The 27,057-nt window shown below is 42.0% G+C and overlaps 1 protein-coding gene and 2 long non-coding RNA genes across 7 annotated transcripts in view; 2 read left to right on the top strand and 1 right to left on the bottom strand.

Moving 5' to 3' along the window:
• HARS1 (histidyl-tRNA synthetase 1) overlaps nt 1-26,530 on the top strand; it is a 39,120-nt gene extending 12,590 nt beyond the window's left edge. For 4 of the 5 annotated variants that reach the window (XM_079983602.1, XM_079983604.1, XM_079983603.1 and 1 more), the window contains exon 14: nt 91-638. In XM_079983602.1, coding sequence (XP_079839728.1) covers nt 91-147 — 57 coding nt within the window. In that variant the 3' untranslated portion in view covers nt 148-638. Of the gene's footprint in view, nt 1-90; nt 5,898-6,689; nt 6,780-11,813; nt 11,934-14,399; nt 14,496-15,058; nt 15,185-16,414; nt 16,523-17,728; nt 17,828-20,391; nt 20,486-21,112; nt 21,241-21,329; nt 21,567-22,823; nt 22,941-24,072; nt 24,220-26,103 lie in introns of those variants that run through there. The other variant, XM_079983606.1, reaches the window with a different exon arrangement.
• LOC307220062 lies at nt 172-3,436 on the bottom strand. The gene is made up of 2 exons (XR_013840674.1): nt 1,701-3,436; nt 172-1,370 (listed from the first exon to the last, which is right to left on the bottom strand). It is a non-coding gene; the product is annotated as an uncharacterized lncRNA (long non-coding RNA).
• Nucleotides 24,226-25,558, top strand: LOC307220084. Its single transcript, XR_013840699.1, has 2 exons — nt 24,226-25,294; nt 25,362-25,558. It is a non-coding gene; the product is annotated as an uncharacterized lncRNA (long non-coding RNA).
• Nucleotides 26,531-27,057: the final 527 nt, after the last annotated feature.

Below are 27,057 nucleotides of genomic sequence, written 5' to 3'. Positions count from 1 at the left end.
AAAAAAAATTATAGTTTGAATTTCCTTCAGTGGAAGATAATTAGTTTCGATAAATTATGCTAATCCCATGTTCTCTTATCTGCTTTTCAGATCATTGTTCCTAAGGAGAATTTCATAGAGGAGATCAAGAAGAGATTGGAAAAATAGAACCCTTTCATTTCATTTAATTTCTTTCCCCCTTTTTAAATCTGGCAGCTGTGTGCCCTCAGAGAATTTTGCTGGTCCGTAAAGCCACCTGGAGTTATTCAGCATTTTTGAAGAACTGGACTTTTGAGAAACGTGGAATACAGAACAGATGAAACAATGCTTTTATTGGGATAAATAACATTTAAGAAGCTGAAAGCAAGTTTTCACATTGCATTCAGTTGCCACCTTTTCCCACCCTGTTTTTGTGCCTTTAATAATGATTTGGGAGATTCCCAGGTTTTGAGGCTATTTTATAGGAATTTGTTTGTGGAATCCAAATCATCTGTGTCTGGGAAATATATTGTAATTTTGACCCTAAAACCAGTGGTGGCAGTCCATGACTGATGCCAATTTCTAACTAGCATAAATTTGCTCTCACATCCATATTGCATAACTAAATCACAATGAAAATGTACAGGAAAAGCATCTGATATTACAGCAACCAGGAATTACGTCTTCTATTTAATTACTTCTACTTTTATATGTGAAATCAGAATATTTCTCCTGAACAGGCAAAATATTAGGATTTCACGACCAGTTTACAGGGACAAAACTCTTGACAGCAAGTTGATGTACTCATAGTATCTAAATATAACAGGTTTATTTACCTGAACCTAAGCTGTCAAAAAGCAAAATTCCTTTCTTTGGTCTTTGTTGGAGACTACAGAAAAAGCAATATGAAATGTGGTACAGGGGCTCTTTCTTTCTGTTTTGCAAACACCACAGAAAACCTACGCACTGGACGGTTCCACATTGAACTGAATGAAAGGGAATAGTGAATTCTGCATTCACACAGAAGGGTTTGAATAGTTAATACTGAAACTTGCAGCCTTGGTTTCCCCCCCCTCTAAAAACAACAACAGCCTTAGTTAGGACAAGGTGCTCCATAGTTGTTCGTGTCTCTTGGAACAACCAAAACAGTGTGATATCCAATGTTAGCCATGCTCTGTGTGACCCCATTGAAAGAAATGGAATTAAGTTCATTAACTGCAGTAGGCCTACTCTGCATATGACTTACTATATATCTATATATATATCTACTGTATATAAATAGTATTTAAATTATACTGTGTATAATGTACAGTTAGATGTTCTTAATGACATTGAATAATAATAATAATAATAACAATGAAAATCCCCCTAGTGGAGAAGTTTGTCATTGCTACTATTGTAGCTAACTTTTACTGAGTACAGTGGTGCCTCGCAAGACGAAAAGAATCCGTTCTGCGATTCTCTTCGTCTAGCGGTTTTTTCATCTTGCGAAGCAAGCCCATTGACGGCTCAGCGGATTAGCGCTATTAGCGGTTTAGCGGCTTTTAGCGGCTTATCGGATAAGCGGCTTAGCAGCTTAGAAAAAGGGGGGGGGAGGGGAAAAAAACCGCAGGAACGCGCAAGACATTTTCGTCTTTCGAAGCAAGCCCATAGGAAATTCGTTTTGTGAAGCACCTCCGAAACGGAAAACTCTTTCGTCTAGCGAGTTTTCCGTCTTGCAAGGCATTCGTCTTGCGGGGCACCACTGTATTGTACAGTAATATCTCTGCGAATGTCCACCTCGTCTAGCATCCATTTCAGCGAACGTCCGTGGCAAACCCGGAAGTACCGGAACGGGTTACTTCCGGGTTTGCCGCATGTGCAGGCCCACCAAATAGTGCTTCAAGCATGTGCAGAAGTGCAAATTGCTCCGCATGCGTGCGCAGATGCGGCACTTTGCCCTGCATCCTTTTCAGATAGCGGCCGGGGCTCCGGAATGGATCCCGGTCGCAAGACAAGGTATGACTGTATAGTGGTACCTTGGTTTATGAACTTAATCCATTCTGGAAGTCCGTTCTTAAACCAAAGCATTCTTAAACCAAGACATGCTTTCCCATAGCAGTGGGGGACTCAATTTACAAATGGAACACACTCAACAGGAAGCGGAACATGTTCTGCTTCCAAGGCAAAGTTCACAAACCAAAACACAGACTTCCAGGTTTGCAGGGTTCTTAATCCAAGTTGTTCATAAACTAAGCTGTTCTTAAACCAAGTTACTACTATACAGGTAGTAACTGATTTGCACGGGGGTTATGTACCGGACCCCCATGCGCATTGGTGGGGCCCACATAATGCTGTCTCAACTGCCCCTGTCCTATCCCACCTCCTTTTGTGATGTTTTGTGACATTCTCAGGTCACTTCCAGGTTTGGCACAATACACACGTGCACAGTTGCACACATATCAGACACATAAAATGGCCACTGCCTGTATCATGCACTCCTGTATATAGCAGAAAATTTAACTGTGATGCATGCACACAAATAAATACAAATCCAGTGGCAGCCTCATATCAAGCCCAAAGAAAGTTCATACGTTTAAAGCCTGCACACTTTCTTCTCTGGTACAGTCTTCACATTCTCTGAGCATGATGAGCCTATAAAATGTAAAGGTTGCTCATGTATTTTATTTTTTTAAAAAAGGACTATTCACTTAAAAATAAAATAATTCTGTAGGTGGTTTTTTTAAAATGTTTCTCTGTTGCTCTGATGATGGGCTATTCTTTGATGTGACCAAGTTATGCCCCAGCTAAAAAAGATTGGCAAGTTAAATTAATGGAATAGGCTTGAAATGGCAAAATTGACAAACTAAGAGGAAGACGCTACAATGAATTTAAGGAAGAATGGAAGATGTTTATTGCATATATACAATACATTGTACACAGGTTAATACATTAGCAGGGTTTTAGGACTACTTGTAATTTTGATATGAATGGGCAATAGGTAATTTAAATGGTTTGCAAATTTAACAGTGGACATGTGGTATGTTGATTAATAAAGGAACCAAGGAAGGGACTTGGAGGAAGTCAATCTGTTTTGTTTTGATTTGATTTGATTTTGTATTGTTTTTTATTTGTGGTTTTTTGAAAATTAATAAAATGTTATCAAGTTATGCCCAGGCTTGGGCATTGGATGGACATTTTCACACAGAGCAACCTGTCTGAAATTTATAGCCATTCCACCGAAACAGCTCACTTTCATCTTCAGTTCTAAGCCCCATGGAACACAGCAGAACTTACTTCACATTAATGTGCCTAGATTCCACCTGTTAACTGCAGTAAATCCTGCAGGACAGAATTGAAAATAAGCTCTATTGAGCTCCATTGATGTTAAATTAGGAGAGGTTCAGATGCAAAGACTGGTTTCATTCAGTGCCAGGTTCCTCAGGGTGAACTGTATTAGTCTGTTACAGCAGAAATAGTCATAGCGGGTGGTGCTGTGGGTTAAACCACAGAGCCAGTTGGTGTAGTGGTTAAGAGCGGTAGTCTCGTAATCTGGGGAACCGGGTTCGAGTCTCCACTCCTCCACATGCAGCTGCTGGGTGACCTTGGGCCAGTCACACTTCTTTGAAGTCTCTCAGCCCCACTCACCTCACAGAGTGTTTGTTGTGGGGGAGGAAGGGAAAGGAGAATGTTAGCCGCTTTGAGACTCCTTAAAAGGGAGTGAAAGGCGGGATATCAAATCCAAACTCTTCTTCTTCTTGCTGATCAGAAGGTCAGCGGTTCGAATCCCCGCAACGGGGTGAGCTCCCATTGCTTGGTCCCTGCTCCTGCCAACCTAGCAGTTCAAAAGCACGTCAAAGTGCAAGTAGATAAATAGGTACCACTCTGGCGGGAAGGTAAACGGCATTTCCATGTGCTGCTCTGGTTCACCAGAAGCGGCTTAGTCATGCTGGCCACATGACCCAGAAGCTGTACACCGCCTCCCTCGGCCAATAAAGCGAGATGAGCGCCACAACCCCAGAGTTGGCCACGACTGGACCTAATGGTCAGGGTACCTTTACCTTACAATCCTATAGAGTGGTACCTCAGGTTAAGTACTTAATTCGTTCCAGAGGTCTGTTCTTAACCTGAAACTGTTATTAACCTGAAGCACCACTTTAGCTAATGGGGCCTTCCGCTGCTGCCGCGCTGCCAGAGCACGATTTCTGTTCTCATCCTGAAGCACTATTTCTGGGTTAGCGGAGTCTGTAACCTGAAGCGTATGTAACCCGAGGTACCACTGTACACACATTTGTGTAAGCCCCATCAAATTAAGTAGTCTTATCAAGGCACACTCACTTGGCGGCAGCAGTCCCATACCTCCAGCGACACACATCCGATGGACCTGTGTGCATGCTAATAGCAGAGTCAGCGAGAAGCCAGACTCCAAATATGTGGCATCAAGTATTTTATTATTTACACCAAATTAAGTAAAAGAACATAACTAGCAGTGCAAGCTGCATCTCACACAATCATCCTCTCTGAGAGAGAAGAACAAAGAACAGAAGTTTTACAACCTTCCGTTCCCACACATACAATCATAACAAATTATATCATCTGGTCATGCGACCTCTGCAATAGTTGCACTGGAAACACTGACATACACATGTGTAAGATCACAGTGTTAGTCAGCAACTTTGTACACAACTGCCTAGGAGTGGTTCCTCTGAGCCCAGTGGGATTTTGAATCCAAGCAGACGTGCATAGGATTGCATAGTTAAATACAAGACTCAGTTGGAAGATATTTTCCATATAGCTAGTGGTGTTAGCTTGTTGCAACAAAATTAGCAGTCTTGCAGCACTTTAGAAACTATGACATTTATTATTTAAGCTTTATTGGAGTGCATTACAATTCATATGTTTGAAATGCTGAGTTACAGGTCTGAGGGAAACTAAGTGGGAAAATTCAGCAATAGTGATAATTATGTGATTTATTATTACTACTATTATTAATGTAACAGTTGTTGATAACACAGGCATCCTGACAGTAAGCAGGTCTCGGTTCCGATTTCTGAATGAAGTTCTACCAGACCAGAAATTAATGAACATGACTCAACAGGTCTCATTTTGAGTAAGCATTAGTGAGCATGCAACCCTCAGTCCCACAAGCAAACCTCTCAATGAATTCTGCAGTTTCAGAGTTGCAGTCTTCCTTTTAGTATCGTTTCCCAAATAAGGGATATTTTAATATTAACCACTTTCCTCCTTTCCCCTTGTATGTTGCATATGGTTTTGGGGAGTTTTATAAAGCCTGCAGGCAGAAAAAGTCTTGTTTTTATCGATATGGTAATTCCACTTTGGGGGCCTTTTTTGGCTGAAGAGAGGGGTTCCAAATGTTCTAAGGAAATATTTTTTATTTTTATTGCCCGAGTATCCTGGAAGGCTGAAATGTCCCCTCCCTGTTTAAACACACACACACAGCCATTTCTGATGTCAGACTTGGGAGCTAAATATATGCACATGGCTTCAGAGAAGGGGACATGTAAACAAAGTGTCATTCGCGTCACTTCCTCTCTCTCATTCTTTCATTTCCCGCCCTGCCCCTCTCCTCCTCCTGCCATTCCGAGCCCGTCTTGCATCAGCCTCCCGGACGCCAGCCGAAGACTGAAGTGCGGGCAGCTCTCGCGGCATCGGCGCGAGCCAGTGCGCATGCTCAGAAGCGGGCCTGGCCTGCGCGTGGCTGAATGCCCCGCCCCCTGAAGAGCGGGCGGCCCTCGCAGCCTCGAGACAGGCGACTGCGCATGCTCGGAGGCGCTGAGGTAGCGAGCGCGGAGGAACCGAGGCGCCGGCGGCCCCTTTTCCCCTTCAGCCGCTGAGCTAGGCGGGCGGCGGCGGCGGCGGCCATGGCTGAGGAGGAGTCGCTGAGGAAGCAGGCCGACTTGGTGCGGCGCCTGAAGCAGGACAAGGCCCCCCAGGAGGAGGTGAGGCGGGGCGGGTGGGCGGGCGGCGCCCCCGGCAGAGGCTGAGGGGAAGAGCGGCCGCCGCCTCCGCCTCCTTCTTGCCTGGGCCTGTCATTTGGGGCGCGGGCGGGGAGGCCCCCGAGGCGCTGCCAAGGGGTCTCGTTTCGCTAACAGCCTGGAAGAAGCGACCCAGAGGTTTCCGCGCAAGTCGTTATCGGGGGCGAAAAAGATGGATTTCTACAGGATAAATATATACACATACTGTATATGTAATTAGGAAACGGGGACCTTACTATTATTATTCTATGTTTTTCCCTGACAAGGTCTCAGACTGGACATGTCAAAATTAATAGACCTAATTTAGCATAGAATTTTAGAGTGGGAAGGGGTCCCCCAGGTGTCATCTAGTCCAACCCCCTGCATTGCAGGAATCTTGGCTAAAGCATCCGTGACAGATGCTTAAAAGCCTCCAAGGAAGGAGAGTTTTCCTCTGTTTTCCTTTCTCCTTCCTCTCTCTCTCTCTTTAACAAGTGAGTTCTAACACACATCAATTAAAATAAACGATTTGTAAATGGATCCAAACTGTTTTAAAGCCATCTTATGCTGAAAGATTTGTATTTCGTAAAATGAGCGTAGGAGAGAGGCTTCACCCACCGCAGGATTTGCCATTATTGGTGAGTTTTAATGGATTGAGGATGGTATCAGGATTAGAGTATTACCCATTACTAAACTTACTTAAGTAAAGCTATTGTATAAATACAAAGTAGATAAAAGCTGTGTAACTTGGATTGATTAAAAAATGTTACCTTTCAGATTGCAGAGCAGGTGGCAAAGCTGTTGGACATGAAGGCAAAAATATGCCCTGAAGAAGACAGACCTAAGTTTGTCCTCAAGACACCAAAGGTAAACCTTTTAGCCCCACCTGTACTGTGATAAGCAGAGCAGAATTCCTTCATGTACAGTACACTCTCATTTTCTCAAGTGTGCACACTTTTTATGCAAATGAAAGCTTACGAGGGTTTAGGAAGACTGTCTTGTGATTTCCATTCTGATGGCTCAAGTCATGTCCTCCTGGAATAGTAACATTTCTTTCTCTCAGTGAAACTATAGGGGGTTTATTTGTTGCTCCTACCCCTGCAAATTCTAGGTGTGTATTCAGAAGTGAGCCCCACTCTCTTCTGTGGGTCTTGTTGTCTGGTAAATGTACATAGCAGGGGTGCGGAACCTAAATTCTGTGAATTGAATGCAGCATTTCAGTCCTCTTGTATCTGGCCTTTTTTTATACACCCCAAGCTGCCCTCCTTCCTCAGGCTGCACCCCTCACTGTGGAGTCCTATATACTCAAACTGGGATCAGTTTTCTTTGAAGCCTCCAGCAATATAGGAAATATGAAAGGACACAGACCCGATGCTCCATAAATGTCCCTACAAGGTGTTATAGCTTTTCTCAGTCTTTTCCATCTTTACTATTTGAGTTGAGGTAACCAGAACTGTACACAATATTCCAAATGTGATCTTACTGTAGATTCATACAACAGTATTCTGATATTGGCAGGCTTATTTCCAATCCCTTTCCAATCATTCCTAACATGAAATTTGACCTTTTTGCAGGTGTTGCACATTGGGTTGATTTCCACATCAAGCTTTCCACTATGGATTGCATACAAAGCAGTGCCAGTAGAGCTCACTGGCACTTCCATTTCCTCCCCTCTGCCCCATGCCCTCCCAAAATCTTCTCCAGAGCCCACCAACCTCCCAGAGGTGATTTTGAGGACTGGGGGGGGGGGCACTACAGAAGAGAGGAGGATTAAATTACATTCCACTAGTGCATTCTTCTTTCAAATAAAAATAAATAAGTAATTTGCAGTCCAGTTTAGGAATAGACTAGTTACTGTATAGTTGATTAACTTGCCAATGACAGCTTTTAACCCTATGGTTTCATTAATTGGGAACAGTGACCTGATGACTGAAGTGCATCTCCTGCTGCAGCTTATATGTCAAGGGTGCTGTGATTTGCTACTAGCAATGCTATCCCATTCATGTTTCAATGTGCTTTGCTGTGCTGGTGCAAGATGCAGACCGGATCCAGGAATAACGAATAGAACACTGACTAAACTGGCCATTTCTCCCTCTCTCACCAAAATAACTTTCCTACCCAATTCCGCCCTTTCCCAGTGCAGCTGGGCTACTTTAGCTGCATATAACAAATACTTTGCACTGCTGCACCAAATTCTAAATGAGTTCAGAGGTTTAGCATAGTAATTAGCTGCATTGCACCAGTGCAAGGGGACTTATGTTGTAATCTTCCTGCTTGTGCAGTTCTTACCAAACAGTGGGATCCTAACTTGCATGTAGTACTGAGTGGCCACTTTATCTTCAAAGACCATACGTTGTTGGAATCAGTGCTGTGGCTTACGGGGCGGGGGGCTATCCAGGTTCTTGCCCCAGGTGAAGCCTCCAGAAGGGCGTCATTGAGGCTCCCATCCTGTGTGGGTGGTTGTATGGAAATGCGGGTGGAAGGTGCCAACTCGGTCTTTGACCTGGATGAAATAAAGCCTAGTTTTGCCCCTGGTTGAAATAGACAATTGGGAAGTGTTGGCCTTGAAGAAAATCTGCACCGGCCTTCTTCCAGGTATATCTCTGTTTAAGCAGAGATATGGAACTATGGCTCTCCTGATGTTCTTGTACTACAACTCCCATCATTGTAGGCCATGCAGATTGGGGCCGATGGGAGTTGTGGAGTCCAGCAACCACAGGTTTCCCATTCCTGTCCTAAAGGATCATGTTCACAATCTGGGTGTTTATTGATCCAGCACAATCATTAGACAAATTCCATCCACTTCAGCTGTTATACCCTTCGGCAACCATATCTGAGTGGAGATAGCAACCTTCTCATTAGACTGTTAAAATGCATTGTTTGTGGTACTGCCCTTAATTATGGTTGGGGAACTCTTGTTGATCCTAAACAGGACTGCAAGATAACTGGGACAGGACATTTTCATTATACAGTGGTGCCTCGCAAGACGAAATTAATCCGTTCCGTGAGGCTCTTCATATAGCGGTTTTTTCGTCTTGCGAAGCAAGCCCATTGACAGCTTAGCGGATTAGCGGTTTAGCGGCTTTTAGCGATCAGCTGTTAAGCGGCTTATCAGCGGATCAGCTGATAAGCGGCTTAGCGGCTTAGGGAAAGGGGGGGAAAGGGGGGAAAACCCGCAGGAACTCGCAAGACATTTTTGTCTTGCGAAGCAAGCCCATAGGGAAATTCGTTTTGCGAAGCACCTCCAAAACGGAAAACCCTTTCGTCTAGCGGGTTTTCTGTCTTGCGAGGCGTTCGTCTTGCGGGGCACCACTGTATTATGCTAGTGCTTTATCAGATTCACTGGCTCCCAGTCTGCTTCCGATTCTGAGCCCTGGTTTGATTTTATCATCTTGGGACTAGACTACCTGAAGGATTGCCTTTCATATATACCTCCCTGATCCTTCAGATTGTATTCCATGTGTTCCTATCAAGGAAAGTGTACCAGATGGCTGCTTGGAAGAGGGCCTTGTTACATCAACACCTCAGCTTCCATTTTTTGTGGGTTTTTGGTGCATGTGGAAGACTTATTCATTTATTTATTTATTTACCTAGCCTTTTAAAAAAATCTTGCATTTTTGAAAAAGTTACATTTCACTTTATAATCTGAGCTGCTAGTATGGTTTCATTTTTCCACTTTTCAAAGGATAAGTTTTTAAGGCTTTGTCTTAACTGTTTCGCAATTCCCCAACATCCTGTTTTTCCAATATGTTTTGGAACAGGAACCACCATTCTCATTTTGATAAACGCTGCACTTGAACAGCACAAAGACTTTGAGGAAAGGGTGTTACCAACTAATCTAGAAGACATTGAACTTGTTTCTTTGGATTTACTGTTGGCTTCTTTTTATTCTCCACTCAAATCTGGATGGGTTCCAGCTCCATGTCAGGAGGTTGAATGGAACACACTGAGAGAAAGGGTATTTCCAGACCAAGTCATGCCATCCCCTCCAGAGGTAGTTATTGCACAGCTTTATCATGCCAGATCCCAGATTCTGCCCACTGACATCTCTCTGAGGGGGCAGTGACCACAGCAGTTCTATATGACTGCCACACTGCATAAATTTATCTGCGTAAATCAGAGGCAGCCTGATCCCATCCAGCCATGTTCATCAGGCATTCTAAGGTAGACTAGTTCATCTCTGCAGAAACATCCTTTGGCAGGAGGTTGCTCCAGCAGGTTCTGTCACAGGGTTCTCCTCCCACCTTCTGGTGGGTACTGCTTTGTTACATTCGTTTCTTGAGTGCTCCAGTCAAGAGGTTTCCTTTTCCTTATATGCAGTATTCTTCTTTATTGAAATTGGTTACTTTTTAAAAGTTATGGCTACCACCTGGGAGGAAGGTTCCCTCCTGTTCCAGCTGGCCACTACCATAGTTTTTATAAAACTATGCCTACCAGAAGATGAGTTAATCCTTTCCAATATGTTCTACTCTCCACTGACAAAAAAAACGCTTTACAGAAATTCCTAACAATCTTCCAGCCAATCTTCCAATTCCTAAAATCTTGCAGCCACTAGAGGATGCTCTTGCACAAATAACACACTGCTTCATAAATACTGTTTTTCCACACTGGGTTCTGAAAAAAAAGACTGAAGTTCAGCATGATTGTGTGTAGGCGCACACTAGACTAGCTCAGAGACATCCTGGCCCTTCGTTCTAAGTGTTCAGAGCCATCATTTTGTTTCTGGTTGGTGGAACTTAAGGTTCTAGTTTTTAAAAAGTCGGTACATCAGGTCTGAAGCTTGTCTATCCCTGCCTACTGTGCCACAAGCCTCTTCCTTGTTTTGGTTGTAACAGGCTAGTACAGTATGGCAATTGCTAGGTCAGAACTGGGTTGGTAAGATCTGGATCTGGATACGATCACAAGCAGCCACATTTAAACCCCAGCTCAATATAAAAAATCATGTAGAATGTAGTAAAGGTAAGAGCTAGTTTTCCTTGTTAATTTGTTTGTTAGCTTAGTTGGCTTTTTAGGTTTTGAAGCTTGAAAACTTTATGTTGAATTCCACTTCCACTTGGAATTCCAATGTTTGGCAATGTTCCTTTGCCTTTGATAACTGTTTAGATATTTACCCTCACGAAACAGATTGCAACCTCAACTGTAACATGTAACAGTATAAGATTTTAAGATTCTAAATTATTAAAATAAAAACAATGACATTTTAAACCTGCAGGAAGGAAAACAATTGCTGATCACAGCATCATAAAACCCCAATGCAGACTGCAGAAAAATAGTTAGCAGACTATTTTTAATTAATTTAGACTATATAATATATAGTTGTTTTAAAGCTTTGCTGGTTTTATATATGAGTTACCTGCGCTTTAGTGTTGATTTTATAGTTTGATTAAGCATCTCAACTTTTTCAAAATATATACAAGGTGGCTTACAAGCATGTCAAATTGCTTATTTGCATTCTTATCAGGAATAGACCTCCACATGTAGGTCTTCCACCCTAGAACAGTCAGCCTTCTTCCTTCTGACTGATAACTGTTTAGATTTTGGCTGCCTTGTCAGGAGGACAAAAAGCAAGGCAGCTTATAAGGAAAATAAAAATATAATATTCATGAGGATCCTCCCCTTAGGGCCATTGGTGGTAGATGACCCTGTTTTGGGGTGGGGAGTCCTAGGGCAAAGTCATAACTTTAAAACCTTTTCTTAAACCACAAATTCTTTTGCCTTTCTGCCCAGGTAAGATCCTACCAGCACCATGTTCTAGAAGAGTTGTCATGGAATTTCTTCCCATTACTGAGTGCTGAAAATGGTGCACCACTTTGCCTACCTTCTCTGTTCACTTTGCCTGAACATAGCATGCGTTCCATGGAACAGAAGTCCATCAAGTTGTTTTCTGTTCTGGACTTTCAGGGTACCCGGGATTACAGTCCCAAGCAGATGGCAATCAGAGACAGAGTCTTCAGCGTCATCATTGATTGCTTCAAACGCCATGGAGCTGAGACAATAGATACTCCAGTATTTGAACTAAAGGTGAGAATGGGGCAGCAGGGGGAATAGGGCAACTGAGGAAAGGTACTGGTAGAAGCGTCAAACGTTAGTCCAGAAGTCAGACATAGATTTCAAGTTCTAAAACATAATAACACCAGAAGGGGAAATAAAGAAATGTTTTAAAGAGCCAGTGTCACACTGAATTTCCTTCCTGTGGAATTACTTCCTACACTTAGGCTGCAGTCCTACACCTCAGGAATGTCACACTGAACCCAGTGAGACTTCTGACTAGGTATGTATAGGATTGCAGTGTCAGTTTTACATTTTTTTAGTTTATTATTGTGTTGGTTTTTGTTATATACAATTTGTAAGGGGCATTTTCATAGGGAAGAAGAAAAGTTGGGTGGAAAGAATATAGGTTTTATTAAGGTCCCTCCCCATGCACCTTACGGCTTTATAAGAGCAAGTGAAAGTGAAATACCTAGGGATTAACATGGCGGCTAAAAATTTGAACTTATTTAAAGATAATTATGAGAAATGTTGGGTAGAAGTTAAGAAAGATCTAGAAATTTGGTCAAAATTGAAGCTTTCCTTGTTGGGTCAGATCGCTGCTATAAAGATGAATGTATTGCCAAAAATGTTGTTTTTGTTTCAAACTTTGCAAATTGTGGACAAGATGGACTGTTTCAAGAGGTGGCAAAGAGATATTTCTAAATTTGTCTGGCAGGGCAAAAAGCCCAAAATAAAATTTAAAATATTGACTGATGCTAAAGAAAGGGGGGGGGTTGCCCTGCTGGACATAAAGCTGTATTATGAATCAGCAGCATTCTGCTGGTTGAAAGACTGGCTACTTCTTGAAAACACCGACATTTTGGATTTGGAAGGGTTCAACAATGCTTTTGGGTGGCATGCATACTTGTGGTACGACAAGGTAAAAGCTAATAGAGCATTCAAAAACCATATTGTGAAGAAAGCTGTGTTTAATGTCTGGACAAGATATAAAGACTTATTGGAAAACAAGACCCCAAGGTGGTTATCACCTATGGAGGCTAAGGCTTTGAAAAAACTCAATATGGAGGCCAGGTGGCCGAAATATTGGGAGATATTAGAACAAGATCGAGATACATTGAGACTGCAGAGTTTTGAGAAACTAAAAGACAAAGTGCGAGATTGGTTACATTACTATCAAATTAGAGAGGCCTTTAACTTGGATAAAAAAGTAGGCTTCCAGGTGGAAAAATCGAAACTAGAAACAGAATTGTTAGAACCGAAAACTAAGATTCTTTCAAGAATGTATAATTTGCTGCTGAAATGGAATACTCAGGATGAAACAGTTAAATCAGCTATGATTAGATGGGCACAGGACATAGGTCATAACATTATGTTTGCTGACTGGGAAAAGTTGTGGACCACCGGTATGAAGTTCATGGCATGTAATGCCTTAAGAGAGAACATTATGAAAATGATTTATAGGTGGTACATGACCCCAGTCAAGCTAGCAAAAATTGTATCACCTGCCTGACAATAAATGTTGGAAATGTAAAGAAACTGAGGGAACATTCTTTCACCTTTGGTGGACATGCCCAAGGGTTAGGGCTTTCTGGGAAATGATCTATAATGAACTAAAAAAGGTATTTAAATATACCTTCCCCAAGAAACCAGAGGCCTTCCTTCTGGGCATTGTCGGCCAATTGGTGTTAAAGAAAGATAGAACATTTTTTATGTATGCAACAACCGCAGCAAGAATACTTATCGCAAAGTATTGGAAGACACAAGATTTGCCCACTCTGGAAGAATGGCAGGTGCAAGTGATAGACTATATGGAATTGGCAGAAATGACTGGCAGAATCCGAGACCTGGGAGAAGAGTCGGTGGAAGAGGACTGGAAGTTCAAAGAATATCTCCAAAAACATTGTAAAATGTTTGAATGTTAAAATGATGTTGGATATAAAGATAATATGGCATCAGTGACATGGTAAAAAGAAATATGCAAAAAAGTTTTAAGAAAAAAGGGCATGACCAGAGTAAAATTATGTCGAAGCTAAATAAATGATATAAGGGATTAAGTTATAAAGAACAGGTGATAAATGGATTTAAAAGGAAAGGAAAACCAAAGACATAATAGGTTGAAATGTATAATACTAAATAAGATCGGAAAGAGGGTAAGGAATTGCTGAATTTGATTGTGTAAAGGGGAACGCAGAAAAGGGAGATGTGAGGAAGTCAGGAAAGAGGGTTATGAAGATGGTTAGTAAAAAACTAGATTTTTATGTTTTTTCTGTTTGTTTTTTCTGTTATGTCTTTTATTGTGTTTAAATGTCTATGTTGAATACTTGTTTTATTATGCAAAATTTTAATAAATATTTTATATAAAAAAATATATAAGAGCAAATTTGCCTGAATATGCATTTGTTTTGCCCTATAAAAACCTATTGCTTACCATAATTCTTTACTTGCCTTTGATTTATTTTATTTTTTCTATCCCCTCTCCCATCCCTTACTTTTTAGGAAACTTTGACAGGGAAGTATGGAGAAGATTCCAAGCTGATCTATGATCTGAAAGATCAGGGAGGAGAGCTCCTATCTCTTCGCTATGATTTAACTGTATCCTTAAATCCCATGCTCCTAGCTTGGGCAGAAAACTGCTCTTCAACAGACGAGGAACATCTGCACTTACTCTGAGTAGATTCAGAAACTTTTGGAACATCATTTTGATGGCACAGTTCTTTTTAAAAAACACACAAATTTTTTGTTTGTCACTTTGTCACAAGCATAGAAACAGACAACGATGTGTAAAAATTGAGGTAATAGGTGTACGTTGGGTCATGCAGACTAGCAGGTTTTGTACAATCCTATTTTTTGAAAGAGGAGGTCACAGTTGATGCTGAATCACAGGAACCATTGTTGCTCTCAATTTTTAGGAGTATTTGCATTTTTTTTTAAAAATGGTGTGCCTCATTTAAATAAGTATAAGCTTTTCAAAAGTGAATACACCATTGCTTCTATTCATTTACACATCTTGTTCTTTTTGCCTCCTGATGTCATCTAGCAGATGCCAAGTCATTTCTTCAACTCATTTCAACCCACTAGATCAAATGCATCCAGTAGTATAGGTTGAATTATATACATTAGGATTTTAGATGCTTTCCTTAGCCTTCTCTTCTCAGGTTCCATTTGCTCGTTTTCTGGCTATGAACAAAATTACCAATATTAAACGTTACCATATTGCTAAGGTCTACAGGCGGGACAACCCAGCCATGACAAAAGGCCGATACAGAGAGTTCTACCAGTGTGTGAGTATCTGTAGGATGGCCTTAAAGCATATATGGCTCTAATTGGTTTCCTGCTCGTTCCTCCCTTCTCATTCTGCATATAACATTTTTGCTCTACTTCCTTCTCCTAGTCAGACCCAGCTGGTGCCTTTCCTATTTCCCCCTGTAGTTGGCTGTCATGTCTTTCTCATGCCTGAATTGCTTCCAGAGCTTAAAAAACAGTAATGTAACACCCAAAGTGTTTTGTAGTTATCCTCAACCCCCCTGCCCTTTTTCTACAGGAATACTGCCCTTGATTCAGTGAAAGCCTGATGAAAATACCTTAAAGGTAGTGGGACACATAAGTAATTGTTTTCATTTTGACTGACAACTATAGGAGGACCTGGAACAGCTGCCTAAAAAGATGTAGTCGCTATAGTGGCTAGGCTGTTGACTGACGGATCAGCTGCTTCAGGAATGGAGGGAAGGGCTGCCTTACAGAAATAAGGGAAAGATCACTGCCTGGAGGGAGAAGGTGGAAAACTCCCTGTAGCACAGTCTCTGGTTTCCTCTCCAGATTTCCTTTATTCTAGAGTTTATTGCAGTTCTACGGATTCCAGTTCTTTTGTTTTTAAGTGCATTCAGCCACGAAATCTCACAGCAGGAAAGTTAGGGATGGAGCAAGCAGAGCCAAACAAGCAAGCCCCTCACCCCATGTTGTAATACTCTGTTCAGGCACAATGTCTAAACTGGGCTTGTATCTCCTTTCTGCTGATAAGCTGCTTTGTATGTTCATAAATGGTACTGTATAAATAATACACTGCTGTGCCTACATGCTTGTTTACCGGCTGCAACCAAAGTGCAGTTAACTGACATTTTGTCTTAATTTGTCTGCATACATTCACTGTGCTTTCTCAGCCTTGATTTGCCTCAACATTTTTTAATCATCTTTGGCACCTTTTTATATTTGTGGGTACCTTGATATGATTAAATATACTTGAATGTGTGCCTTGTTCCAAATCCCAAATGACTGACAATCCATGCTGCTATTATTTTTTACATTTCTTACCTGCCCTTCACCATAGAGTTCCAAGGCAGGTTACAAGAATATAAATATACAATGTTAAAATTGGTTTAAACAACAACAACTGCCTTGCTGTGCTGTCAAGACTTGGGGAAGATGTGAACTATGTATCGAGCAACCTATGTATCTGTCACTCAGTTGGATGCTTTATGCTTTAAGGGTTTTCACATCTGCAATTTGTGCCCCAGGATTTTGACATTGCTGGCCAGTATGACCCCATGATTCCTGATGCAGAATGCCTGAAGATTATTCATGAGATCCTGAGTGCCCTACAAATAGGAGCATTTGTTATCAAGGTGAGAACAAGTCTAGAAATCTAGAGCAGTTTTATCCAGAATGTACACAAAATACTATTCTATTTATTTAATCTTGTCCTTTGCTGTGAACATAAAATGAGAAACACAGTTGGTTTTGTCTTAATTTTTCAGTATATATTCATTGTGCTTCCTCAAATTTGATTAGAAATAATTTATTTCCCCAGCTTTTGCTGCTTTTTCCTTATTTGTATTTGCAGCTCCCTTACCAGAATTGTCCTAGCAAACATAAATCACTTACATTGTATATATACCTTGACAGACTATAGACAGACCATTGATAGGCCATAGATTGTTTAATTAGCCAAAGGCATGGGAGAAGAGGAATGTTTTTGCCTGGTGCCTAAAGATACGTAATGAGTCTTCCTGGGGAGAGCATCCCACAAGCAGGGAGCCACTGCAGTTAGTTAGTTAGTTTGCTTTATTACGGCCATTGGCCCATATCTAAAACAATACATCAAAATTTATCCATAAACAATACAATTTACACAGTTCCAAGTTAAAACACCCATATAAAACCAATTTTACTTCAATTAAATAAACACTATACACAATAAGCTCCCTCTATGTAAACCGCAATTCAAATCCCTCAGATTTTGGGGGATATGCATCTTAGTTCTGGCACTTATTGATGGTTCTTAAGTTTAGCTAAGCTGTCAGAGTCATACAGTGATCCATTTCTCCTCTTTTGAAATAAGACATTAATCAGGTATCTAGCGACTGCAAGGGATCTACTTGTGTCTTCGTCGTTTAATAAGTATATTATTTGGGCTTCCTGAGATCTGTGGGAGCCACTGCAGAAAAGGCCCATTTCAGAGTTAGATTGTTACTAATTATCTCAATGCTGGTGTCTTCTCCATACTGTAGAAAGAAAGAAGAGGGCTGTGTTCAGTTCTGCCACGAGTGAGATAATGTTTCCACAAGATACATGTGCACATGTATCTCCTATTGATTTCAGTTTCAGTACTTCAATACCAACTCCTATTGGTTTTCAGTTACAGTATTTCAGGGACCTTCCCCCCCCCCAAAAAAAAAATATTTACTTAGCTTTCTTGAGGGAGGAAAGTGAGCCAGAGGCAGCTGCCCATCCAATGGCCTCATCTTTCCCCTGCCCCTCAGAGGTAATAACATGCAGAAGCATGAACCATGAATTGCTACTTGGAAAAAAAAAAATCAATTTCCCTGCAGGTCAACGACCGTCGTATCCTTGATGGGATGTTTGCAGTATGTGGAGTTCCAGAGAGCAAATTCCGGTCCATCTGCTCTGCTGTGGACAAACTAGACAAGGTAAGGACATCAGGATAATAAATACTGTTTTTACCGTGGCTCAAGTGTTTGGTAAACATGGAAAGACATTGACATCCCACTGCATTTCCCATGGTGTGACCATAGGGAAAATATCAAAGTGTATGATAAAAAGAAAGTAAGAAAAAGTTGGGCACCTAAGGCTACCAGAAGACGTTTTTGGTCCTCCCTCAGAACTACAGTTTGTTGGGGGCTGCTGGCTGGGTCTAGGAAGCCAACGCTTATGATAATCAGAGAAAAGAGGGTCTTCAAGGCTTCCTAAGAACTTTCCTTGTGGGTACAGCATTGAATATTACCCCTCACCCCTTTTCTGAAACCTTGCTCCTTGAGAATGAAACTGATACTGGATTGCTATTTATGAGTGGCAGAGAAACTGTCAAGTCCGGAAGAAGTTGACACATATGCAGGAGGTGGAGCTTTTGTTTTTTGAAAAACTTTGGGGGGGGGGAATTTATTGGGTTTTATAAGCAAGGATCATAGGAATATTACTAATATCTACTAATAAATAGACCAAGCCTTCTCATGCCATTTGTATATCACAAAAATAGCATAATACGTTTGCAGTGATATCTACAGCACATGGTTCATTAGTGATCAGCGTATAAGTTCTTGTTTTGTGAATTCATTTAAACGAAAAGAGGAAACAGGATAGAACAGTTTACAGATAACATTCAATATTACATAACTAAATGCATAATCATGAGCCATAGTGGTAGTGGGGTACTTTTTATTTGCTTCTGTTTTTTTGGCACGATCCTGCAACTGGGATCAGTGGACAATTTCCCATTAGGCTGACCTTGAGGGTTTTTCTTTTTTAACCCTCGGAAATAAGGTGCTTATCAGTGCTCATATCTTGCAGACTAATATTTTGCAATAGCTACTGTTTATATCTTGGTATAATAAAAGTTTTCAGATCAACACTCATTCTATAATTACTCTTTTAATTGCTCCATTAACATTAGTCTAGTATTTCATGACAACTTGAGACGTCCGCAGTTTAAAGTTACTCTTTATGTCTTCTTAAGATCCCACATGCTGGGAGTAATGAGTAATGATTACCTTGACTTCTTAACTTAACTGCTCAGTTTGTGGATCTGTTTTTGTCCTATTGAAATGCTTAGATTGCCACATCACACTATTTACCTCTTCAAAGGGCTGTCATTCAAATATGGCAGACCCAGGTTAGCACACAGAGTTCCACATGCAATAAAAAGGTAAAGGGACCCCTGACCATTAGGTCCAGTCATGACCAACTCTGGGGTTGTGGCGCTCATCTCGCTTTATTGGCCGAGGGAGCCGGCGTACAGCTTCCGGGTCATGTGGCCAGCATGACTAAGCCGCTTCTGGCGAACCAGAGCAGCACACAGAAGCGCCGTTTACCTTCCTGCCGGAGCATGCAATAGTACACACTTAATAAGGCCAAGGCAGAATGCTAACATTATTTCATTTTTGAATTGTTTCCTGTGGAAAGGATAGGTTCCAGTACGTGTATCACAAATCCCAGGTGTCTAGTTAATTTGCACCACAACAATATTTTGCTTTCCCTGCTCCTTTTTTTTCAAATTAATGCAAAATTAAGTGTGGGTAGGAGCAGGGAAGCCCTGCTCTCAACAGTTTTGTGTGATGAAGGATCTTGCTATATCAGGATCCCCAGGGACGCAGGTGGCACTGTGGGTTAAAGCCTCAGCGCCTAGGGCTTGCCGATCGAAAGGTCGGCGGTTCGAATCCCTGCGGCGGGGTGCGCTCCCGCTGCTCAGTCCCAGCGCCTGCCAACCTAGCAGTTCGAAAGCACCTCCGGGTGCAAGTAGATAAATAGGGACCGCTTACCAGCGGGAAGGTAAACGGCGTTTCCGTGTGCGGCTCTGGCTCTGGCTCTGGCTCTGGCCAGAGCAGCGATGTCACGCTGGCCACGTGACCCGGAAGTGTCTCCGGACAGCGCTGGCCCCTGGCCTCTTAAGTGAGATGGGCACACAACCCCAGAGTCTGTCAAGACTGGCCCGTACGGGCAGGGGTACCTTTACCTTTACCTTTACCTTTACCTTTACCTAGGAGCAGGGAAGCCCTGCTCTCAACAGTTTTGTGTGATGAAGGATCTTGCTATATCAGGATCCCTGATTGCAAGTAGAAGCTCTAGGCACACCTTCCCTGTGCAACATAAGGAAGGTCAGGGACTGGGGAGGGGAGGGGAGGGGAGTGCATGTTTTGAGGCAGAGCTTGTATATATACTCCTGGCCCTATACTCACTATAGCAAATGCCTGAACATGTCTTATGTGTATCTCCCATCAAATGAGGCACTTTTTCTGCAGTAATGCTGTTGCTTTTATATTGCACACCACCCTTCAGGGACTGTGTAGAATGTTCTGAAGATGATTTTCTCATTTGTAGTCAATAGGGGTTTGAAATATGGAGAGAAGTCCCATGGAATCAGAATAGAAATGAGACAAGGAAAATGCTTCTTATAAGGCTCTTATAAGTGGTTTAAAAAAACTGGATAAATGACTTGTTTAAACATTAAGAGACCATATAACTCTAATTCTGTACACAGATGGCTTGGGATGATGTGAGAAGTGAGATGGTTGGAGAGAAGGGTCTCTCGCCAGGGATTGCAGATCATATTGGTGAATATGTTCAGCTTAGGGGTGAGTATGAAAAAGGAAAGCTTTGTCATTCTTATTCTGAGGCATGTGGGCTTGGGATCTCATGCTCATGCAATCCATCTAGCTGCTGTTCAAGATAGTGTTTAATCTCTGTGACACAGAAAGGGATGTTGTGTTAGCACCAATGCATACATGACTGAGTGGGGGAGGGACAGAGAACAGGAAATGATGCTGTTTATTCTCTTGTATTTCCATGGACACATTGCAGGGAGAAGGGAAGTATATCTCCATACTGATCAAAAGAGAAGCACAATCCAAAGTCTGGAAGCAAAAAGCACACAAGCCATTGTATTTTCCTGTAAGGTCATCATGTCTGACTCAGCACATAGTCTGAAATACCAGAGGGGTGGTCAGCCTCATCACCCCCTCTGGAGAGTCCTGGCAATTGAGGCTAAAGCACTTAACTGATGGGGAAAGGAGTCTGGGTTTAACTTTAAAGTGTCCAAAATTCTATTAACCTAAGTATCGCCATATTAAAACAGATACAACTACATCAGATGAGAGAAGTGAGAAAGAACTGTTGAGCTGGGTTGGCAGGAGATAGTTTTCTGTCGGTCCTGATGCATATTTTGCAGAGGATAATATGTACCACATGTATCACTTCTGCAGGTGGGCTGAGTCTGATCGAGCAGTTGCTCCAAGATCCAAAGCTGTCACAGAACAAGCTGGCTAGGGAAGGCCTTGAAGAAATGAAGCTGCTGTTTGAGTACTTGACTATTTTCGGCATTTTGGAGCAAGTGAGTGAGGGCAGTGCAATTCTAATCCTGGTCTATCTAATCACCTGTGTGTTTCTGACCGCTAAGGAGGTTATGATCCTGTTTTGCAGGTTTCCTTTGACCTGAGCCTGGCTCGTGGCTTGGATTACTACACTGGAGTAATCTGTGAGGCTGTTCTCCAGCAAAGTGACCAAACAGATGAGTCTGTTAGTGTGGGCAGCATAGCTGGAGGTGGCCGCTATGATGGCCTAGTAGGGATGTTTGACCCCAAGGGGCGGAAAGTGCCTTGTGTTGGATTCAGCGTTGGCATTGAACGGATCTTCTCCATCATGGAACAAAAAGTGGCGGTAAGGACTGCTTGCTTTTCCCTTTCTCAAGGTTTGGTTAGCTCACAACAAACAACTACAAGCTCTGTCAGTTTTGGAGTCTGTGGCCATGTGACTCTCAAGAGCTTTACATCAACTAAAGTTGTCATGTGAGTACCTGCTCATCCAAAATGTTGAGGAATATATCCATTATTGGAGGAACTGGAGCTTAGCTGAACAACGTAGTTGTAGACATACCAAGCTGACCCCATAGTTTCTTTACACAAGTATTTAAGGGAGTGGGGGCTAAATGAGATTTGTATCAGTGTCTCAATGGAATGGGGATAGAGTTATGTGTATGCTTAAACTCTCTAGAAAAGACAGAATGTGGAAGAGGTTACTCTGTATGCCAGGGTACAGAGTCCCAAACTAGAAAACTTTAGAGGGATAAACTTCTCCACAAAATCACTTTGCATGGAAATACAAAGTGAAAAACGTAATTCAGTTCAGAGGATACATTACACTTGCACACCAGCTTTTTGAAGTTCTTTGAGGGTATGTACAAATAGAACATTTTCTCTTATGTTTGGTAAAGGCTGTTCTCCAACTGGAGTGCTCGCAGGCCAGTGTTTCCCAGTTGTCAGTGTTTATACTACATTTTTTTAGATTTTCCTTGAGACAGTCTTTAAACCTCTTCTGTTGACCACCAGCATTACGCTTTCCATTTTTAAGTTTGGAATAAAGTAGTTGGATGTCGAACTCCCAAGAGACTGTGATCTACTCCCTGGGGGGGGGGGGGGACTGGCAGTGATCTACCCATTTTTTTAGGGGCGGCAGACCAAAGTTGTTGACCTTTTTTAAAATAGTAAGTGTCCAGGATTAAAATAAATTGCTCACCAACAACACAGCTGCTAATAGACGAACGCAGCGCTACAGGAGACAACAAAGGAACGATCATTAAACGCGATTCAGGGAAAGACCGAGGGGGAGTGGGGCAGAGATAAGGATCCGGGGATCATCCAGGGATCAACCTGTCGATCGTGGTTGATGGGTTGGACACCCCTGATCTACAGGTTTGCTATAAACACATCTGTCTCTAATGCACAACAGCACCTGTTTGCCTGCTGTAGTACCAAGGGTAGCATAGTTCTGCAGTACTGTTGGGATGGTTCAATAGTCTATTGCACAGTGCAATAAGCTCATGTAACTACTTGAAATCGTCTGGCATACACGAATTTTGGGATTCTCTTGTTAGAGTGCTTCTATGTATCTTTTTCAAACCTCTGTCTCCACCTTCAGGCTTCTGAGGAAAAGATCCGGACAACCGGGACCCAGGTGCTCGTGGCGTCTGCTCAGAAGAAACTCCTTGAAGAGAGGCTAAAGCTTGTTTCTGAGCTGTGGGATTCTGGGATCAAGGTGCAAATGCAGTATATAAGGGGTTGGGCCCAAAATAGGGGTCATAGAATTGGGGGTGGGGAGAAGGGGAGTTCTTTCTATTCCTCTGTCTTTGTCATGTGGCAGGAATGAATAATAGGAATAGGGGTATGTTTGACAGCTGGGGGGACCAGACCTTCCTACACACATTCACATGGGCATAGCCAGGATTTTTGTTAAGGGGGGGCAGGACTTTTGTTAGGGGGGCAGAACCAACGTGATTGGTCAGTTAAATATTTCTATTGTTTTACTTGAACTGGGGGGGCAGTTGCCCCCCCCCCCCCGGCTACACCCATGCACAATTCACCCTCCATTCAAGCAGCAGAAAATAATATTGCAGTTCAAGGCACTTCCGAAGGATGAGACACCTAGAGAAAGGCATTTGAGGATGGGTGTGGCCTGGGGGAGGTGCTTAGCTGTGGCAATGTAGCTGCGTGATTTGCCCTGTAGTTAATTAAATAGCCTAATACTTCATCCTAAAATAGTTAGATAAATTTATATTACATACCCTTCGTTTTTTAAAAAATGTAAAATCCTGCTAGATCTGCAGCCTTAACTGAAACATGCAGTGGTGATGACTTGGACTTTGTATAATTAAGTTTGCATTATGAGGATCATTATGTTCTGCAATAAGGGAATCTAGGTGTTGGTTGCAATATATTCCTGGCATTTAGAGGCATCTGCCAGTTGCAAGTGTATAGCACAACAGGCTTCAGTCTTTCTATCATCAGGAAATATTATTTGCATCATTACTCCTACCAAGAACCCCCTAAAACTGCCATGGAAAGCCAATGTGTTGAAGCTTCTGGGTATATTTGAATGGGGTCATGATTGGTTCACACGGGTCATTGGTCAAGTCTACTGAATTTCAAGTGGGCTAACAGTTTGCCCCAGGAAACACATTAGACATACATTTCCAGATTGCTGGGGAGGAATGGGAATGATGAATAGCCTCTTTTTAGATAAGCCTATGTACAATCAGTGTTCTTTTCATTGAGAAAACCTGGATAAGCTTTCTAAATGGTCCCCCAACACCATGGTTTGAAACCTACTTGCAAAGAACAGTGGAGGTTACTCTGTCTTGGCCTACTAACTTTTTTTCTCTGCTTTTTAGGCAGAGGTGCTTTATAAGAAGAATCCCAAACTACTGAACCAGTTGCAGTACTGTGAGGAGACAGGAATCCCTCTTGTTGCCATCCTGGGAGAGCAAGAGCTAAATGATGGAGTGGTCAAACTGCGAGATGTATCTACTAGAGAAGAGGTACTCATGGCTCTTCATCTTAGGTTTTTGCAAAGAGAAAATCTCTGAGGGTAGAAATATAACTAATATCCAGCTAAAAGCAGGAGTAATTTCATAAAAATTGAATTTCTTTGTCTTATTAGCCAGAAGGGCTCTGCACACAACATAAAACTATATCTGCACAAACGTAAATGCATTTATTACATTTATATTATACCTTTCTACAAGTAGCTCAAAGTAGTATACATAGTTCTCCCCACTTCATTTTATCTTCTCAACAATCCTGTGAGATAAGTTCAACTGAGAGACAGTGTCTGGCCAGTTATCACCCATTGAGCTATATGGCTGGAGTAGAGATTTCAATCTTTTCCAGCATTAGAACAACTATCTCACTGGTTCTCAAGTGTTATCAGGTCTGCCCTGGGGTCAAATTTAGTGTTCTTGATGTTTGCTACTACTCAGGCTCACTGATGCTATTCAGTTAAGTCTTTCAAAGGCAGGAGATAAGAAGTGGTAAGATTAGAGAAGTATAGAATAAGGTGTGAATTATCTAATCCAAAGATAAAGGAGCTCTTACTGGCTCCTTTGTATTGAATGAGGTACATCACACTTTATTCTAATTTAAGCAATTACAACTTGTTTTTCAGGCCAGTTCCACATATATTTTGGAGACAGCAATACATTCCTTGCTAACCCAATAATTCAAATGTTTGTTTTTCTTTCCTGATCTTGTTTGGCCAGCCACAGCAGCTATGTTGGGTAACAGAAAGTCAAGGGAACTGCTTAACAGTTCGAGAATACAAACTATATGGGAACCTAGATATTATACACTTAAAGTATATATTAATCATATGCATTCTTGCTTAATCTCACAACTAACTTCATCCAAATGCACAAATTCGTCTGTCTGACCACTTTTCCATCCTGCCTTCCTTACACCTGTACTGGTGGTGTTGCCAGTGACTATTTCATAGGGCAGGACAAGGTGAATCATGCTCTTGAAATACTGCAGTATGAAAGTGGAGTGTATGTTCCATTTGAGGAGTAATAGTTCTTAGCTACAGAGCAAAGAAATACGACTAATTTGGCTTATCTTGTGAACTTGCCATTTAAATTGTTTAAGCATGGCAAAACCTGTTTCCAAAGAAGGACAGGGTGAGGAGGTGTTATCTCTTCATTGCTTTTAATTGATCTCTGAGACATGGAGGAGAGGGAAAAAGAAAAGGCAACAAAACTTGCTTCAACTTTGTTTGGAAGGCAGATTTCCGCTTCTCCCTCCCACCCCCCACCTCTGTCTAGGATTTCTCTCACACACAGTTGCAAAACCACAGGAGATCTTATCTTGCAAGGCTCTGCCTAACACCCCCCCCCCATTCTGTGACATCCAAGAAAAAGCAATGTAAAGGTAGTCATTCAAGGCGCATATAGACTTGAATAGTGTCAAATATTATGGCAAATGAGGGATCCAGCTGAGGACTTGATAAACCTTCTGCCGTCAAGTTGCAAGCAATCTGCAACTTTAAAGGGATAGAAAAATTGCAAATTCAATTTAATAGAGGAAAAGGTAGCTAGAGGGGTGGTTTATTATAACACAGAATACACTGGCCTGATTCACATGTCAAAGTAAGTCAAACGGCTATAGGTGGTGATTAGGGAGCAGAGAGAGAGCTTAACCATGATGACAGGCTAAGCCAAAGGGTTGAGGTGCAGCAAAGCGGCTCTGCATGCTCTCTTCTGGGAGCCCACACAGTTGCATGGCCCAGTATGGCATAGCTGGGCTGACTATATTGTACAAACTAAGCCATTGTGTTGGGGGATATTTCAGTATGCTGTTGGGGGCGTGTGCACTGGGGTAGGGAGTGAGAGACAAGTGTTTTGTAGCTCACTGATGTTTCTGCCTTGCAGGTAAATGTTCGCAGAGAAGGAATTATTGAGGAAATCAAAAGACGAACATGTCTTCCCTAGAAGTTTTCACTGGATTCCCTTGGGAAGATTTGCTGAGACCCAAAACATAATGCCCATTTTGCTCATAATACATCCTTGGACGTGGGGAGGCGGCGGTCCTCAAAGCTGTATTTATTTTACCATGAAGCTTCTTTTCACTGGATTTGAGGAGTGACAGGACATTATTTTATTTTATTTTTAAAGTTGCTCCTATAAAATAATTCAAAAGAACCTTTGAGTTGTTTTCTAGGGAACGCCATCTGCTCTGTGAGCATCTTGGTGTTTACACAGGGAGAGTGCATGACACTTTCAGCATTCTGGTCTATGCACTCTCCCTATTCTGACTTCATCTGTCAGCATTATATTAATAAAGCTTACTACAACCCCATGCTTTCTGCTGTGTTCATGTTTTCCCTTTCAGCTACACAAACATGATGCGCAGCCACCATTGCATTTCTCAAATTAAGCACATTTCACAGCAGGGGTGCTATTTTACCAATCCTCTGCATGTCAAATAATTGGTTTTAGCTTTGGCCAGACCTCAGGAGCAGACCTGATAGCCCTATTATTACTCACAGGAACTGTTTACTTCTCCCTAAACAAAATAACAACAGAGCAGCCAAAGCTTTCAAAAGAGTGAACATGGGCCCTGTGCCCAGCCAAGCTTGTATGAAAATTGCTTGTCTTTAAGGTGAGCTCCAGACTGGTGCAGTTAAAAGTAAGCAGTCTTTACCTTACAGTCTTTACCATGATATATTTAAATGGGGGTGCTGGTGTGGACTGGGCAGAATAGTGAAGTTGGTGAAGCCTTTGTGAGTGATTCACAGGTACTGTGCTGTACTCAGGTGTGGACAGTCTCTAGCCTGCAAATATTCCAGGAGTTTTCACAGCTTGTCAGGCTTATCTCTGCCTCCT

The sequence above is a fragment of the Podarcis cretensis genome, assembly GCF_951804945.1.
Source record: "Podarcis cretensis genome assembly, chromosome: 7".
NCBI classification, from domain to species: Eukaryota; Metazoa; Chordata; class Lepidosauria; order Squamata; family Lacertidae; genus Podarcis; species Podarcis cretensis.
Note: the sequence above shows the minus strand (reverse complement) of the source record. Positions and strands in the feature narration are given on the sequence as shown.